Source organism: Ascaphus truei, chromosome 13 (assembly GCF_040206685.1).
Source record: "Ascaphus truei isolate aAscTru1 chromosome 13, aAscTru1.hap1, whole genome shotgun sequence".
Taxonomy (NCBI): Eukaryota; Metazoa; Chordata; class Amphibia; order Anura; family Ascaphidae; genus Ascaphus; species Ascaphus truei.
In genome coordinates this window covers 6453691-6471468 of record NC_134495.1, presented here as the reverse complement: position 1 = coordinate 6471468, position 17778 = coordinate 6453691, and the positions used below count along the sequence as shown (strand labels likewise).

At 44.6% G+C, this 17778-nt stretch overlaps 1 protein-coding gene across 3 annotated transcripts in view; it reads left to right on the top strand.

Moving 5' to 3' along the window:
* Positions 1 to 17778, top strand: part of RAD9B (RAD9 checkpoint clamp component B) — a 22547-nt gene extending 4769 nt beyond the window's left edge. For all 3 annotated transcript variants that reach the window (XM_075568193.1, XM_075568192.1, XM_075568191.1), the window contains 7 exons: positions 1187 to 1286; positions 5085 to 5191; positions 7992 to 8098; positions 9017 to 9081; positions 9303 to 9416; positions 12074 to 12299; positions 16905 to 17778. In XM_075568193.1, coding sequence (XP_075424308.1) covers positions 1187 to 1286; positions 5085 to 5191; positions 7992 to 8098; positions 9017 to 9081; positions 9303 to 9416; positions 12074 to 12299; positions 16905 to 17033 — 848 coding nt within the window. In that variant the 3' untranslated portion in view covers positions 17034 to 17778. The remainder of the gene's footprint in view (positions 1 to 1186; positions 1287 to 5084; positions 5192 to 7991; positions 8099 to 9016; positions 9082 to 9302; positions 9417 to 12073; positions 12300 to 16904) is intronic.

Genomic DNA, 17778 nt, shown 5'->3' with positions numbered 1-17778 from the left:
CGCACCAACATTACAATGATCCCTACTAATCATCATACAATGATCCCTACTGATCATCATACAATGATCCCTACTAATCATCATACAATGATCCCTCCTGATCATCATACAATGATCCCTTCTAATCATCATACAATGATCCCTCCTGATCATCATACAATGATCCCTACTAATCATCATACAATGATCAATCCTGATCATCATACAATGATCCCTCCTGATCATCATACAGTGATCCCTCCTGATCATCATACAGTGATCCCTCCTGATTATCATACAGTGATCCCTCCTTATCATCATACAGTGATCCCTCCTGATCATCATACAGTGATCCCTCCTGATCATCATACAATGATCCCTCCTGATCATCATACAGTGATCCCTCCTGATCATCATACAATGATCCCTCCTGATCATCATACAGTGATCCCTCCTGATCATCATACAGTGATCCCTCCTGATCATCATACAATGATCCCTCCTGATCATCATACAATGATCCCTCCTGATCATCATACAGTGATCCCTCCTGATCATCATACAATGATTACCTTCATATGTTGGACCTGGTACTTGAGCACCTGGACCACTGACGCACATACCCTATCGTTGTTTCTATAATACGCTTATACGGATTCGTGTTAAAATGAATATGAAGCAAAAAAGGTGACACGCTACCTGCCCATTTGCATGTAATTTCCCAGAATCCCTGGCTGTAGTGGAAGCGCTGTATGTTAGGAGATAATGGGGAAGGGCAGGGTTGCAGACCTGTTTGAGACGTGTGACCGTGCGCACAGGGGGGGTTGTATTTGCGGCACACTGTACGTGGAGGGTTGCCCCTTTTTTGTTTCTATAATACAAATGTTTCAAACAGTCCACCAGGGGGCGGTGTTGCTGTTGCTGTCTTCTAATCAATAGACAGCAAATGCTCTGTGAGTAATGTTTGTTATGTATAACCAGCAGGTGATACAGGTATTGTATTGCAAGTCTTTATTTATATAGCGCCAAAAGTGTACTCAGCGCTTCACAAAGAATACAGTACAGGGAATTATAATAATACAGTAAGTGCAGCAAAAATCAGACAATAGGAAAGAAAATCCCTGCCCCGAAGAGCTTACAATCTAAGAATTAACATTGTATGCTAGTCTTCATTGCCTGTGTATTATATCTATTCATTTTGCTGCAGGTGTTACAAAAACCCATCATTTAACTTATGAAGACTGTGAACCGTTACAAGCTGTTTTTGCAAAAAATATATGCCCTAATATATTAAAGATTCAATCAAGGTATGCTTCACAATATGTCGCTATTATTATATCTTCCATGGAAAAGTAATAATCAAATGTTGATTTTGGCCAATTGTGTCTTAATACCCAACCGCGTACACTCCATGTTTTTACAATGTATTATATTTTATATAAAGTCGTAAGTTTATGAACTTTATAACATTTTATATAAAGTCTGATGTACTACTGTGTATTACATTTTATTTAGCATGTGTAACATTTTAATATGCCTCCAAGGTATTTATAAATGAATAAAAAATTCAAATTGTATACATTTATTATAGTATATAGCTAGGGTGGCCAGGTGTCCAGTATTGAACCGGACTGTCCTGTATTTGAACATTCTGTCCAGTAACAAAATTGGGGTTATACTGGACACAGTGGCGTAGCTAGAAATACGCAGGCCCCCGGGCAAAAATAATTTCAGGGCCCTATTAATATTAATACAGACTGCAAATTTTTTCTCCCCCCCTCCATCCTCTCCCTGATCCTCTCTCTCATCTCTCCTCATCATCATCATCCCTCATCACCTCTCCCCCTTCTCATCATCTCTCCCCCTCCTATCAATGCATAATAAAAAATACACCCCCCCTCCCAATACATAATAATACATACATGCCCCCTCCCAATACATAAAAAATACACCCCCCTCCCAATACATAATAATACATACATGCCCCTCCCCAATACATAAAAAATACACCCCTCCCCAATAAATAATAACAAAATACACCCCTCTCCCCAATACATAAAAAAAACACACACCCCTCCCCAATATATAATAAAAATACACCCCCCAATACATAAAAAACACACACCCCTCCCCAATATATAATAAAAATACACCCCCCAATACATAAAAAATACACCCCCTCCCCAATACATAATAAATATTCTCCCCCTCCCCAATACATAATAAATACCCCCCCTCCCCAATACACAATAAATACCCCCCCCAATACATAATAAATACCCCCCTCCCCAATACATAATAAATACCCCCCCTCCCCAATACACAATAAATACCCCCCCCCAATACATAATAAATACCCCCCTCCCCAATACACAATAAATACCCAACTCCCCAATACATAATAAATATTCTCCCCCTCCCCAATACATAATAAATACCCCCCTCCCCAATACATAATAAATACCCCCCCTCCCCAATACACAATAAATACCCCCCCCCTCCCCAATACATAATAAATACCCCCCCCCTCCCCAATACATAATAAATACCCCCCCCCTCCCCAATACATAATAAATACCCCCCCTCCCCAATACATAATAAATACCCCCCCTCCCCAATACACAATAAATACCCCCCCCCTCCCCAATACATAATAAATACCCCCCCCCTCCCCAATACATAATAAATACCCCCCCTCCCCAATACACAATAAATACCCCCCCCCTCCCCAATACATAATAAATACCCCCCCCTCCCCAATACATAATAAATACCCCCCCTCCCCAATACACAATAAATACCCCCCCTCCCCAATACATAATAAATACCCCCCCCCTCCCCAATACATAATAAATACCCCCCCCTCCCCAATACATAATAAATACCCCCCCCTCCCCAATACATAATAAATACCCCCCCTCCCCAATACATAATAAATACCCCCACTCCCCAATACACAATAAATACCCCCCCCCTCCCCAATACATAATAAATACCCCCCCCCTCCCCAATACATAATAAATACCCCCCCTCCCCAATACATAATAAATACCCCCCCTCCCCAATACATAATAAATACCCCCCCTCCCCAATACACAATAAATACCCCCCCCTCCCCAATACATAATAAATACCCCCCCCTCCCCAATACATAATAAATACCCCCCCTCCCCAATACACAATAAATACCCCCCCCCTCCCCAATACATAATAAATACCCCCCCCCCTCCCCAATACATAATAAATACCCCCCCTCCCCAATACACAATAAATACCCCCCCCCTCCCCAATACATAATAAATACCCCCCCCCTCCCCAATACACAATAAATACCCCCCCTCCCCAATACACAATAAATACCCCCCCCTCCCCAATACATAATAAATACCCCCCCCTCCCCAATACATAATAAATACCCCGACTTAGCTTGGTCTCAGGCCGGGACCTGGGGGTTGCTGGCGGGCCCAGCTCTCCCCTGCTGCAGGCTTCTCTCCCTCACACTCTGTCCTACGCGGAGCTTCCAAAGTCATTGCGTTCCGGCGCGCAAACGCCGGCGTGTTCCTGAGCGCGCCAGCGTGGCACAGAGTGTGAGCTAGAGCAGGGGGGCGCAAACTTTTTTCCCTGCGCCCCCCTGTCGGCTGTCCCCTCACTCCCGCGCCCCCCTCCCAACCCCAACTTACCCGCGCTCCGGCGTAATGACGTCACGTTGCCATAGCAACGTGACGTCACGTTGCCATAGCAACGTGACGTCACATGACCTCGCAGCGTCATTTTGACGCTGCGTTGCCATGGCGACACAGGGAGGAAGCCGCCGGAGCCACGGTAAGTTATGTTTACAGAGGCCCTGCAGCTCCCCCGGCACTTAATTTAAGTGCCTTCGGGAAGCGCGCGGGGCCTCTGTAAACCCCGCGCCCCCCGTCGGCAGTGTCGCGCCCCCCCTGGGGGTCGCGCCCCACAGTTTGCGCACCGCTGAGCTAGAGAAACCTGCAGCAAGGGATAGCTGGGTCCGGCGGCAACTGCTTTTAACGGCCGCGAGCAAACCACCAGGTCCCAGTCTGTCCCCCCCGTCAGCCGCAGCATACCAGGGGGAGAGCAGGCCCCCCAAGAGTGCGGGCCTCCAGGCTTCACCCGGGCTACAGCTACGCCCCTGACTGGACATGTATGTGTATACCGGTAATACCTCTCTGGACATGGTACTTGAGCGGCTTAGGGGGCCGCGGGATTTCCCCGAGCAGGGAGAGAGCAGGGCTGTTGCTAGGGGGCTGGGCAGCTTCCTCCATCCTGATTGCGCTTTCAGCACTTCGCACCTTTCACCATAGTGTCCAGTATTTTTGGAGAAGCTGCCTGGCCGCCCTATATATAGCAAGAGGTAACACGCGCGCGTCTTTTGGGTGGTAGTTCTGTTCAGTTGCTACTTTGGTAATATTTATGAGTGAATTTTTCTTATTAAAAGTAAAGGTTAAATATCATGTTTGTCTCATATTCTTGTTTTCGTAGTCAATTTTATTTATTTGTTTTGTTTAAAAAAAACAAAAAAAAAACCCACATGAGACTGTTCCACCGCAGTATAACTTCCTGTGATTCAGGACGGGGGAGTCTGCACAAACAGGATCTTTTTAATGTTTGCATTTATTATAAGTCTCCCCCCCGCCCCCCTTTTTTTTTTTAAATTTGGCTGGGAAGCAGGGTGTTAATTTCAGCTGCTTCCCCTCAGGATACAAACAGGGGCATCTGGTGGGGGGACAAGGCTGCTTTTTACAGATGATAGGTCCTAATGATATAATATAGATAGAGGTCAGCTACCTCTGTTGTACGTAAGAGATAAAGCTGCATGTAATCATAAAATCTAATATTTAATAGCATAAATAACTCTGTTGTACGTAAGAGATAAAGCTGCATGTAATCATAAAATCTAATATTTAATAGCATAAATAACTCTGTTGTACATAAGAGATAAAGCTGCATGTAATCAGAAAATCTAATATTTAATAGCATAAATAAAATTAATTGTGGGTGTAAGGTAAAGGGAATTTTATGTTGTACAATATTATCAAGCTTACAGTTAAAATAAATAAATACAAGTTAAACAGCTTCTTCCTTTACAGAGTATTGGCAGATATAATGATTCATTTTCCAACGTGCCAGGAGGAAGTGACTTTAACCATTACACCGCTGAAAGTTTCCTTCAAGAGCTACACGGAGGAAGCATTTGGTAGGATGCACACCCCACATTACAATGTAGCAGCTCGCAGACGTGTCTGCGACTCCTTGCAGCGCGTTACGTTTTAGGCGCCCGTGGCAGCGAAAAGGGTTAAGCAGAGACAACGTATTCGTACACAATACTTATTATTAAAAAAGAAAAAGGCTCTTGGTGTTGTGCAGATGGGTTTGCCACATATCCCTGCTACACTTGTTCTGCGAGCCCCTAATTACTCAGTCGTATTGCCTTCTCATCAGACTATCGCTAACAAAGCTGTTTGACTGATCCCAGGCAGTATAATGTCCTGCAGACTACACTCTTAATAAGGCCCTAAACTGCACCTCAGTGTGTGCAGGCAGCACGGGGGGGGGGGGGGGGGTTGCTGCGGGAGCTTGCACAGTCACACCCCACAATGCCTTGCTGCTGTGGATGCAAAGCATTGTGGGAATTGACCGCTATACCCCCCTATGCTAAAGTGCAGTTTGGGGCTGTAATAAGTGCACAGTCCCCACACAGGCTCAGGAACCCGCTACACCCCCCGGGAGCCGCCATTAAAAAATGTTTTTGTATGGTTTGGTGGATAATTAGTGTGATGTTTTCCCTTTGGCTTACTTTACAAAAAACAAAGTGGTATATGTAACACTAGGCCTGAAACATCTTGGATTGGAAACGTATATTACCACGTGTGGTATGTCGACGTTTTGATTAATTCAGTTTGGAAATATGTCAATAAATTAACATAATATTGGTCGCCAATCGGAGTGAACACCCTGATTCATGTTACCGGAATTAAATTGTATAATGCGGTAATATGAGTTTTGTTTAACATGATGTGACAAAGGTTACGGTTGGTGTGTAATTTGAAAGATTCGCGCTTGGGAGTATAGGCTGTGAGTATAGGCGCGCGTTGAATTGGAGTCAAGGCCGCAGTGGTAAAAGTGCGGTTCTTGTTACCAACGGTTAGTCTAGGAGTGGCAACATCGCCAGGTTTACAGCAATCTGGTTTTTCCTCTTCACACAAGGGGCATAAGGTGTGGTGGCGTCAACTGCATATGGATGGGTGTAGGCTCCGGGCAAATGAGTAAGTACCTTTATCTCTGGGAAATGTTTTCACGTCAACAATCTGGATTACAAAATAGCCAGTTTCCTTCACAATTGTGTTTTTGAAGTGAAACTTCTTTGCTGGCAGGGGTGAATTTCCTTCATTGGAGACGGAAGTAAGGTAACGGAAGTAACGTCATTGTGGGCAAAAGATGCCGATGGTGCGCGTCAGAGTGGGCAAAATAAGCTGTTGTATGAGTGGCGCGCATGGCAGCAGCCGCCATGCGCAGTAGCCGTCAGCGCGCATGCGCAGTAGCCATCAGCACGCATGCGCAGTAGCCATCAGCACGCATGCGCAGTAGCCATCAGCACGCATGCGCAGTAGCCATCAGCATGCATGTGCAGTAGCCGGCGGCTCGGCATGCCGGTATATCACTGCCCCTCTCCCCCCCACTTTGGAGAACTGACACACACGCAGACAGACACACACAGAGACAGACACACAGACACACAGACGCACATTCACACACACGAGGAATTCCCAGTTAGTATAAATATAGAAGTGCAAATAGCTAAAACGGGATGTGTGCCGAGCACACGTGTTCTAAGTCAAACTTCTTTGCGTTTTGTCACTGAAATTGTGTTTTGATTTTTAATTTAAAAAAATCACCATCACAAATGCAATTTCTGTGACAAAACAGTGACAAAAGACAAAGAAGTTTCACTTAAAATGCACGTGCTCAGCGCACACACACACTTTTTTTTTTTAGTAGTTCAGTGTGGAGAGATTGAGCCACCGACACGGTTAGGTAACACATTTAAACCAGCATCCACCCTCCACAAGCAAATCGCAGCTCCAATTATTTGGAAGCCAGATATGCAGTGATTACTAAATACAGAGCCAGAACATCTCGAGCCCCAACCGTGAACATCTTGAAGACGTACAACACAGCCAGCTTCTTTGTTCCCTACGGGGTGTTATGGTTGGATAGATTTGATATTTTGCATCAACACTGCCATCGAATGCGATGGAACTGTGGTATTCCGAGTTACAACAGGATATGTTGTGTTATCAAAAGGAACAATGAGGCTGATTAAATCTGTAGCAATATTAAGGGAAGCCAGCGGTGAGAGTAGGGGATTGAAAAATCTCTAACAATGAAGCTCTTGCCAGTCTTTTTCTGGTTATTATGCTCTTGGGGTGTGTGTCAAGGTGGCAGATAAGATTACATTGCATTCACCCCTGTCGGTTGTCCCATACATTTAGAGTAAATTGAGCAGATACCCTTTTCTCCTGTAGCAGAGGTTTACCGAATAGTTGTTTTGTTGTTGTTAAAAGAAGTAGCTCATTAAGATGCCTTTCGGATCTCAAGAGCCTCACACAAGTGTTTCTAGGCACGCAATAAAAAATTGCAAAAAGGATTGAAGCGAAACCATATTGGTTGCAACTTAATAGCCAAAATCATAATAAATAAAATATCTGAACTATATAGACCAGGGTTGAGCAACTCCAGTCGTCAAGGGCCACCGACAGGTCAGGTTTTCAGTATTTCCTTGCTTCAGCACAGGTGGCTTAGTCAAAGACTGTACAACCTGTGCTGAAGCAGGGACATCCTGAACACCTGGCCTCAAGGTGGCCATTGAGGACTGGAGTTGCCCACCCCTGATATAGAGAAACAGACCACCTTACAGTGATTGTAAATGACAGGCTTGCATTTATTCAGTAACAAGCATTATAGAACATCACCTCTAAATGTATTTTTTAATGCAGGTTTCTCAAAGGCAATGCACACGGAAATACACCTTAGCCCAGACGAGTTTGACTACATTCAAGTTGGAGTTGACACCGAAGTAACATTTTGTCTCAAGGAACTTAGGGTAACTGCCTTGCAGTATGTTTAGGAATAGGCCTGCACTATATATATATATACACACACTATATATACAGCGCATAAATCCGGAAATGAAGAGACAGCACGCAACATGTTGAAGTATAAAAGGTGTATTAGTGAAAATCGTACATCAAAAAGACCAACATTTGGGACCGAAACGTTGGTCTTTTTGATGTAAGATTTACACTAAGGCTGCGCTTATAGTGCCAGCGACACGACGTCACGGCAAAACAAATGCATTGCCGCAGTCGCGTGCACTTATAGTAAGCGCGACGCGACGGTCCAAGGATTGGTCGCGATCACTGGAAGTCATTTCTATTTGATTTTCCAGCGACCGTCACCTGACATCGCGTCGCCGGCACTATAAGCGTAGCCTAATACACTTTGATACTTTAACACGTTGCGTGCTGTCACTTGATTTCCGGATTTATGCGGTATCGTATATTTATATTATTCTTATGGGACATGCACCAACTACTTGTTTTGACTTATGGGAGCGCCAACTGACCGGGGGGGGGGGGGGTCAGGGGGGAGGGGCGTCAGTTTTTTAGTCTTGCAGACGACCTACCAAATAATATACCTTAACTTGTATTTAGGAATTATGTTTGATCATTCTTTTGTTTCTTCCCCAGTGTAAAACATTTGATAAATAGCCTGTGTAATGCTTAGTAAGTGTGCAAATACATTGCTTGAGATCCATATACATTTAGATATAGCTTCTAGAGCAGTTATTTTTGGGGGTGGGAGTATGGTGGGGTGCATCATTTGGTTAATTAGCTTGGCTAATTTTTGTTAAGGCCAGTTTTGTATATAATAACTGAATAAGCTATGCTCTACTAAGCATATGTATTGATGAATTATAATGATGAACACGTTACATGTATGTAACCTTGTTTGTTTGTAGGGATTCCTGGCATTTGCAGACACAACCAGTGCTCACATCTCAGTTCATTTTAGCAAACCTGGAAAGTAGGTTGTGTGTGTGTGTGTGTGTGTGTGTGTGTGTGTTATAAGATACTTTTGTCAACATGAAGTTATATTATTTTACATATGAGTAAAAAAAACACACAAACAAAAAAGTAACAAATATAAAAAATTGCATCAATATTTTCTGCTCCTGAAACCACGTGTTGAATTGAGTGGTAACAGCGTTACTAAATAACATACACCGAGTGTTATCCCATTTTTAGACCAGTTGCATTTAGCCTGGAAGACATGGTCCTAGAAGCAAACTTTGTTTTGGCAACGTTAACCAATGCAGACAGCAGGACATCGTCCCAAAGATCCCAGCACATAGTTCTTAGGTAAGTCCTCAGTGCTGCACCATTTACATGTCATTGCTGGTGTTGGTCAAAAATCAGATTTTTACTTAGTAACAAAACATCTGAACATGTTTAAATGACTTCCCACCCCCCTGTAGTGAGCGAGTTACATTGATTGTAATATCCACCAGAAAAGTGTTAGGTACGCAGAATAACACTCCTGCAGGATGTTACAGGCGATTGGGCACTAGAAGAAATGCCCCTTTGCACTACTTGGAGAAGTTGCAGAGATAGAAAGATTTGATCTCACCAAAAAAAATGAAGATAGTTTGGGCCTCATGCAGAGAGCAGCGCTATTTAAAATTGGAGAGGGGAATAAAAAGTAGGTTTAATGGAGAGTTTTATTCTCCATATGCAGAAATGGGCGAAATCCGCTATTTTTAGCATTACTGCATGTGGAGAATTGTAAATGAGGAGATGCGCGCAGCTGAAAGGGAAAAAAAAAAATCGCGCATTTTTTTTTTTCCCTATAGCCGGCGAGCTCCTGCTTCTTGCCAACTTTAGTTGGCGGAGAAAATTGAAGAAAATCGCGCCAAAAACAGCCGCTAGATGGCGAGCGCGCCTTTCTGAATTCGTAGATGTAGTTTCTCGGCAGCCGCGCGGCGAGATTTTCAAATAGAAAAAAAAATGGCGCGTTTTTCCTACCTCGCCATTTTCAGCTGTTTTTTGCGCGATTTTCTCCGGAAAATGGCGAGATTTTAAATAGCGCTGCTCTCTGCATGAGGCCCTTTGTAGGTTGGGATATCTTTTAAAACAGCCGTCCAAGCTGCCATTTCCCCCCCCCCCCCCACCCCCCCTTAATATGTGTATCAATACAATCCACACAATCATAGGTAATTAGCCAAGTTGCCAATCAATCCGTTCTCCTGTGATTGATTGGTGAAGATTCAGCTCAAGGGTTCACTAAATGACTGCAGAGGAGTCTTCTGCAGTCAGTGTGACTTTGTAAATGGTTGCTATAGAAACAAAAAATGCTTGTTACATTATAATACATTAAAAATGTCAGTCATTTAAAACACATGCTACAAGTATTTCTCATTGTACAGAACTGATTTATTAAACAACAAAAAAAAAACACATGTAGGATATGGCTTGGTCTGCAGCTTTAATTCACCAAGAGTTAATAGCATCTGACCCTGTAGAGCAGGGCTCTTCCCCTGGCAGCTCATAGGGACAAGGGCTTCGATGTGGCGCTTCGACTCCACTGCTTAAGCAACTAGTGTGACATTAGCAGGACCGAAACGCAGTTTCACACACAGAAACGCGCGTATAAGTTAAGGTTATGTACATATACATGGTGCAGATGTGAATCTAAATGCTTGCAAAATGTTGAAATATCAAAAAAAATGTCAACTCTTTATACGTATTGTAAATGACAATATCCGTGTGGCTTTGTTACGCGAATGTTTTCTGATCTTCGGAGACCTGCTTGAAGAGCCCAGTTGTAAGGCATACTGCAGGGATAAGCGTAATGCTAAAAGCCTGTGTCCCTGCCCCGTACAATACAATGAATCATCGCACGTTAATTTTTGGATGCAAAAATATACTGAAAAACACACAAGGCCACTGATGTGGTCTAAAAACAAAGATTGTCTATTGTATTTGGTACAGGCATACCTCGGTTTAAGGACACTCACTTTAAGTACACTCGCGAGTAAGTACATATCGCCCAATAGGCAAACGGCAGCTCGCGCATGCGCCTGTCAGCACGTCCTAAACAGCAATACCGGCTCCCTACCTGTACCGAAGCTGTGCGCAAGCGGGGAGACTATAGAGCCTGTTACAAATGCGTTATTTATATCAGTTATGCACGTATATGACGATTGCAGTACAGTACGTGCATCGATAAGTGGGAAAAAGGTAGTGCTTCACTTTAAGTACATTTTCACTTTACATACATGCTCCGGTCCCATTGCGTTCGTTAATGCGGGGTATGCCTGTATATCTTTTGGATACAGCAAATAAAAATATCACGTGTGAGCACATTCACGCCTGACAGGTCTGCAATCCTGTCTTTCCCCATTATCTCTTAGCATACAGTGCTTCCACTGCAGCAAAGGATTCTGGGAAAGGACATGCAAATGAGCAAATGTCACCTTTTGCTTCAAATCCTTTTTAACATGGACCCCTATAAACTTATGCCTGCCGCATTACACCGCTTTTCAGCACAGCCTGGGTTAAAGTGCCGAGCCAGTAACCCTACTCACGGATAGTTGTTTTGACCTTTTATCTTTTGCATAATACATGTACTTTTCTACATTTATGTTCACGTTTTGTATTTGTTTTTACACCACGTGTGGGTGGCATTGTACTTTTCAATATATTTTTGCATTCCAAACTTTTTTTGTGTGACATTTGGCCCTTCTATTTATACCTTTTAATAGACCAACCATATGAATCCTACACTATCTGCAGATATGTCCCCTGTGCAGATCTTTCTGTTGTGCTGGGAAGGTAATACAGCTGTGTGTAATCAGATTCCAAGATGGGAACACTGATATCGGTAGTTCATGCGTATGGCATTTCAATTTTGTCAGGAATAAATCGGTAGATGAGAAAGGAAGAACATTGGAAATTGGTCTTTGTATTTTGTTCATCCACACAAGACGTACTAATATGTTCCATATACATTTATTTAGGGCTAGTCCGTGCACCCCTCACACGGACGCAGGTAATAAAAACACAGACAGCTTGGCAGAGAATGAAAACATGGAGGATAGCATTGCACAAAAACAAATAGACACCCAGTGCTCCGTGATAAGGGCCAGCCCCAAATTATTAACTGCACACAAAATGGATCTTGAAAACACAAAAGTGAATCCGGGAACGGAGGCAACAGCACCTCAGCCTTCAACTTACAATAAGGTAATATAAATATACAAAATATATAGAACAGTATTGCGGGGTTTCAAAAAGTTGCATTAAATACCAGATGTATTAAAAAAAACAAGTTCTCAGACTACAAATGGATTTTTTGTTCTTTGATAAATATGGCGCAGTTGTTTGCTTCAGTTTCACAGCCGGGTGACTGATGCATCGCCCCCAGTGTCTCTATAATCAACTTGCCATTGATATGTCTGTTACATATCAATAACGGTGACTAACCCTTTGTGTTCCGAAGAGTATTAAAGATATTAATATCTTTTTTTTTTTTTTTTTTTAAATTTCCGGGCTAAAGAAAACTAAAGAATCTGTCTTGCAATTTCATTATTTAATCTGGGTTTACATCTGAATATTTACATTTGCAGTTTGTTCTGTTAAAGAAATGAACTATGGGATTATGCCAGACAGGCATGTGATGCTTAGGCCTCGGCCAAGCTCCCCGCTGGCGTGCTGAGGCGCGCTGAGGCTCAGGGAAAGCGGGTGCTTTCCCTGGCCTTAGACAGCGCGACGTCAGGGGGCGGGCCAGTGACGTCACGGAGCCGGTTCGCCCTCATTGAGCGAACCGCTCACGTGACCGGCCCAGCGCTCTGGCGAGCGCTGAAATGTAAAAATCTTCTAAAACCTACGCCTTCCGTGCGCTTGCGGAAGCATAGGCGAGCCCCTACTAAAGCCGCTCTAATTGCGACTGTAGGGGCTCAGTGCCGAGCGGAAGCGCGCCTCCGCCAGCAAGCAGCAACCCTGGACGAGGCATTATAGTGATGAACTATTTTATGTCGTTTTAAAATCCTATGTGCTTCCCAACTCCAATCCTCAAAATGACTGAGCCACCTGTGCTGAAGCAGGGATATCCTTATAACCTGCCCCGTTTGGGGGGTTCTTGAGAAATGAAGTTGGGAACCCCAGCTCTACACGGTCACTTCTCTACAGCAACAGCATTGGGCTTGTGAGATTTCCATTAAGAGCCAGGTGTTATTTTGGCCTCTTGCCCTTATGTATTTGGGCTAACTTGGCCACACCTCAGTCTCCGGTGTGATTGGGGAGCCTGCCCCCCAGCAGACACTAGGCAGGGTGTTCTACTCAATACCACATGTGGTGGCCAAGCAAATGCCGATTCTGGATTGGCATGTCTACAAGGGGCAAGATAACAGCTAAATATTAAATAATCTGCTTGACATGCTACACGTTTGATTCCCTTTGGGCAGTCTGGTCAGTGTCTCACTTACATGACCCTTTTTTTCGGCCTCATTTTGGGGCAGCAGCACACAATGTCCTGTCCCACCCCCACACTTTTTTTTTACTGCGTTTTCCCATTTTTCTTGCTGGCATCAATTTTTTTTTTTTTTATAAATATTTTTCCTTTATTGGTGTCTTTTGATGCATTGACAAATATAACAGTCATAACATAGCAGAACAGTATGTCACAGAGACACATTACAAGCATATAACAGGGAGGCAGTTGGTGACACACAATAAACCTTTTTCCCATTTACAGTGGTGAAAAGAGAGGGGATGACGAAGGGCGGGTAGATAGTTGGGAACGACATGGGGAGAGAGCGGGGGGGAGGGGGGAGGGGAGGTTGTGGCGGGGGGGGCGCCTTGGATCTCGGAAGTAAGGGATCTAGTGTTGCAGAAGGGCTTGTACCAGTGTCGGGGTTCCCGACCCCGGCCAAGGCTCCCAGGTTCTATAGAATTGTGGCATTTTTTGCCTCAACATGTCTGTCAGCCTCTCCATGTTCATGACCCCGTCTATCCTTGAAATTACTGTTCTCCTGGAGGGGGCCTTAACTTGCTTCCAGGCCGCAGCGATGTAACATCTGGCGGCCGTAAGGATCGCAGATGTAAGTCTAGCTATGGGGGCAGGGAGGTCATCAATTGGTTTCCCCAGCACGTAGGTCAGGGGGTCCAAGGGAACCTCCAAGTCCAAAGTCTCAATCAGGAGGCTCTGGATCCGGGTCCAGAATCTCTGGATCTCCGGGCACGTCTACCAAATGTGGGACATGTCACCCCTTTGACCACATCCCCTCCAGCACTCGTCGGAGGTGCCTGGATAGATCTGGCTCAGTCTGCTCGGGGTCAGGTACCACTGGAATAAAATTTTGTAGATATTTTCTTTTGTGACTGAGCAAATTGATGTTTTGGTAGCAGCCTCCCAGACATCCTCCCAGTCCTCCAGGTCTATGGTGGTGTTCAGGTCTTCGCTCCACTTTTGCATATATGAGTGGTTGGGGGGGGGGGGGGGGCGGTTGGGCTGCCTCCAGTGTTTTGTATATCTCAGAGATTAAGCCCCTCTGGTACTCGCCTTTGAGACATAGGGTCTCGAATCTGGAGCGCGTTGGGAATTTTAGACTAGGGGATTGGGCTCTCAGAAAGTGTCTAATCTGCAGGTATTGGAATATGGGGAGGTCAGGGGACGATAATCTATCTCTAAGTTCTCGGAGGGGCATGACCTCATCGCTTTCCAGCAGATCCGCAATCACTCTGATATTTAGGCCTTGAAATTGGCCGAATTGGGTTCGGGAACAACCGGGTGGGAAGTCCGGGTTCCCGAAGATGGGGGTGAGTTGTGAGGGGGTTGAAGCTAGGCCATGTTTCCCTTTAGTTTTTATCCATGTCGACCACGTGCACCTCATCGCCCCGAGGTCGAATCTCAAGGGCTTTCTACTTTTATGGGTCTGGGACCACAGTAGGACCGAGAGGGGGGTGGGGGACGCGTGATGCGTCTCTATTTGTAACCAGCAATTAGAGGTCGGGGGGTTGTTCCATACCACCGCCTGCCTCAGCTGGGCCGCCTGGTAATACCTGACCACATCTGGTGCCCCCAGGCCCCCCCCGCGTCCTCGACGCCAGAAGCACCGATCTTGGGACCCTAGGTCTTCGTTGCCGCCAAATAAAGCGCAGAATATGGGCTTGAAGATTCCTCAATTCTGCTAGTGGGGCAGGGACAGGGAGGATCTGAAAGTAATAGAGCAGTCGGGGGAGGATATTCATTTTGGTGGACACTATTCTTCCAAACCACAAGATCTGGTGGGCATGCCAGGCCTCAAGGTCTCTCGTGATCTGGCGGAAGAGAGGGGGATAGTTGGCTTGGTACAATGAGCTGTACGAGCTCGCTATTTTTATCCCCAGATATTTGATGTGGGAGTTATACCACTTGTATTTAAAGTTATTTTGTAGGAGTTTCCATATGGGTCTGGGAGGGAGATGTTGAGGGCCTCAGATTTGTCTGTGTTTATTTTGTAATCAGATAAGCGACCAAAATGGTCTAACAGTTTCTCTAGGTTGGGGAGGGAGGTGTGCGGTTCAGACAAGTTTAGAATAACATCATCCACAAACAGGGAGATTTTGTATTCCCTGTCTGCGATTAGAATGCCCTTTATGCTGAGTTCAGCTCTGATCCGCGCAGCTAGTGGCGCTATAGACAGGACGAATAGGAGGGGGGATAGGGGGCAACCTTGCCTGGTACCGTTTTTGATCTTTATTGGGTTGGAGAGCCGACCTGGTAGTTTTAGAAGGGCAGTGGGGTTGGTATAGAGGGCTCGCACCCCTTTGAGGAATGGGCCCGAGAAACCAAATTGGAGCATAGTTTGGTCAAGAAAGGACCATTTGATTCGGTCGAAGGACTTCTCGGCGTCGAGGCCGAGGATCAGGGCCTGGGATTGTTTGAGGTGCACGTGGTCTATAATATTAATAATTTTGCGGGTGTTGTCAGAGGCCTGTCTTCCTGACACAAAGCCCACCTGGTCTATATGAATCAATCTGGGGAGAATAGGGTTGCCGGCATCAATTTTTAATCAACGCAGGAAACTGCTGTTGCCTTATTGTTTGTGTGAACGGCGGCAGCCATCTGGACTTCCCGGGAAGTACATTGTCAGCAACTGATATCGCCAGAATGCATTTACCTTACTCGTTTGTGCGCCAACCCTTCACAGGTGTGTACCTATATATTTAAGCATTAAAGGACCAAAGTGAACTCATTCCAGTGACAATAAAGGGATCTCAGCTGGGTGATTGATGCCTTTTTTTTTTACCCATATCCAACACCTGTAAGTATTTTAATGTATATGTATATATATATATATATATATTTATTTTTTAATTGAGACTTGGGAGGGGTGTGGATTCCTCTGGCTGCTTCTGTGTGTGAGATGAGCAAGCTCTTGCACAGCCAGTGTGTGTCCACCACCTACAGCCCCTTATCTTTATTGTCTCTCTGATAAGGACAGAGAGGGATAAGGGGAAAGGAAACCCTTGCTTGGCAAACACTTTCCCCATTCAGAGGTCCCTATGGAAACACCTGGCCGCCTGTGGGATTGCAGATTTAAGTATTTAAAGAAAAGATGCTGCCATTTCCTGGTAGAGAAGTAATAATTGCAATGACAGTCTGATTAAATGATCATTCTGTTCTGGTTTTGACATGACGCATATTATCTAGCTGCTTTATTGTCTGCATTTCTCAGACTATTTTTGGAGGTATTTCTACTCAATATTGTCCCTTATGACCACAAAACCTATTTAAATAGGCTGTAAATAATGACTAGTAAGAAGGTAGTCTACGTCACAATAACGGTTATGGTTTTTACTTCCTAGTTTTGCTCACTGTTTTTCGGAGCCATTTCATCCAAGCAACAAGAGGACTTCAATCAGCCGTTCTACAGCTTGGCGACTGCCAGTGACAACGAGGAAGATTTCGCCACGGAATTTTCTCCTACGTTTTAATAGATCTGATGCACGGTCATTAGCCAGTTGGTGCGTTTGAGCAGCAATCAAATGTAAACTCTACTAGTGTGTTTTTAAATGTTTATCTTTCTGATAGCTCCCAAAGTGGAGCCAATGCGATAACAACTGGAACATAATGCTGTACCCAAGTAATCACATCAGATGTCACACAATTATACACCACTTTCATGCCAATTATATTACAAAGCACCTAGAGGTCATGAGAAATGAATGGTGTGAGGATCTCCACCTATTAGTTTACTTTCTATTGTTCCCAGAATGCCTTCTTTATATTGGCTTGCTGGAGAGAGGCTGACACCATCCCGTCTCTTCCCAAGACGAATATTATACTTGCGTTGAAAAATACAATGGGTGAGGTATTAGGGATATTCGTGCTTCAGCACAAGGAGCTCAGTGGCTCAAAGACCGCACCACCTATGCTGAAGCAGGGATATCCTGAAAACCTGACCTGTTGGTGGCCCTTGACTGGAGTTGGGCGACCCCCGAAATAGTGATTCAGCTTCCGGCGGTTGTGACTCTCGCACCACCCACACTCCGATTATTAAAGTAAGGCGCGCACCACCAGCGCGGGGTAAATGAGAACGTGAGCTCCTCGGTTTGCATCTTCATGTCCGGATCTGTACACACGGTTGCCGTGTTACTTACTCTTGTATATATTTCCCAGTATTCATTGAAAAAAGTGTTTGTAATGTTAAGTGTAAGAAATAAAAGGTGTGGTAAAGCA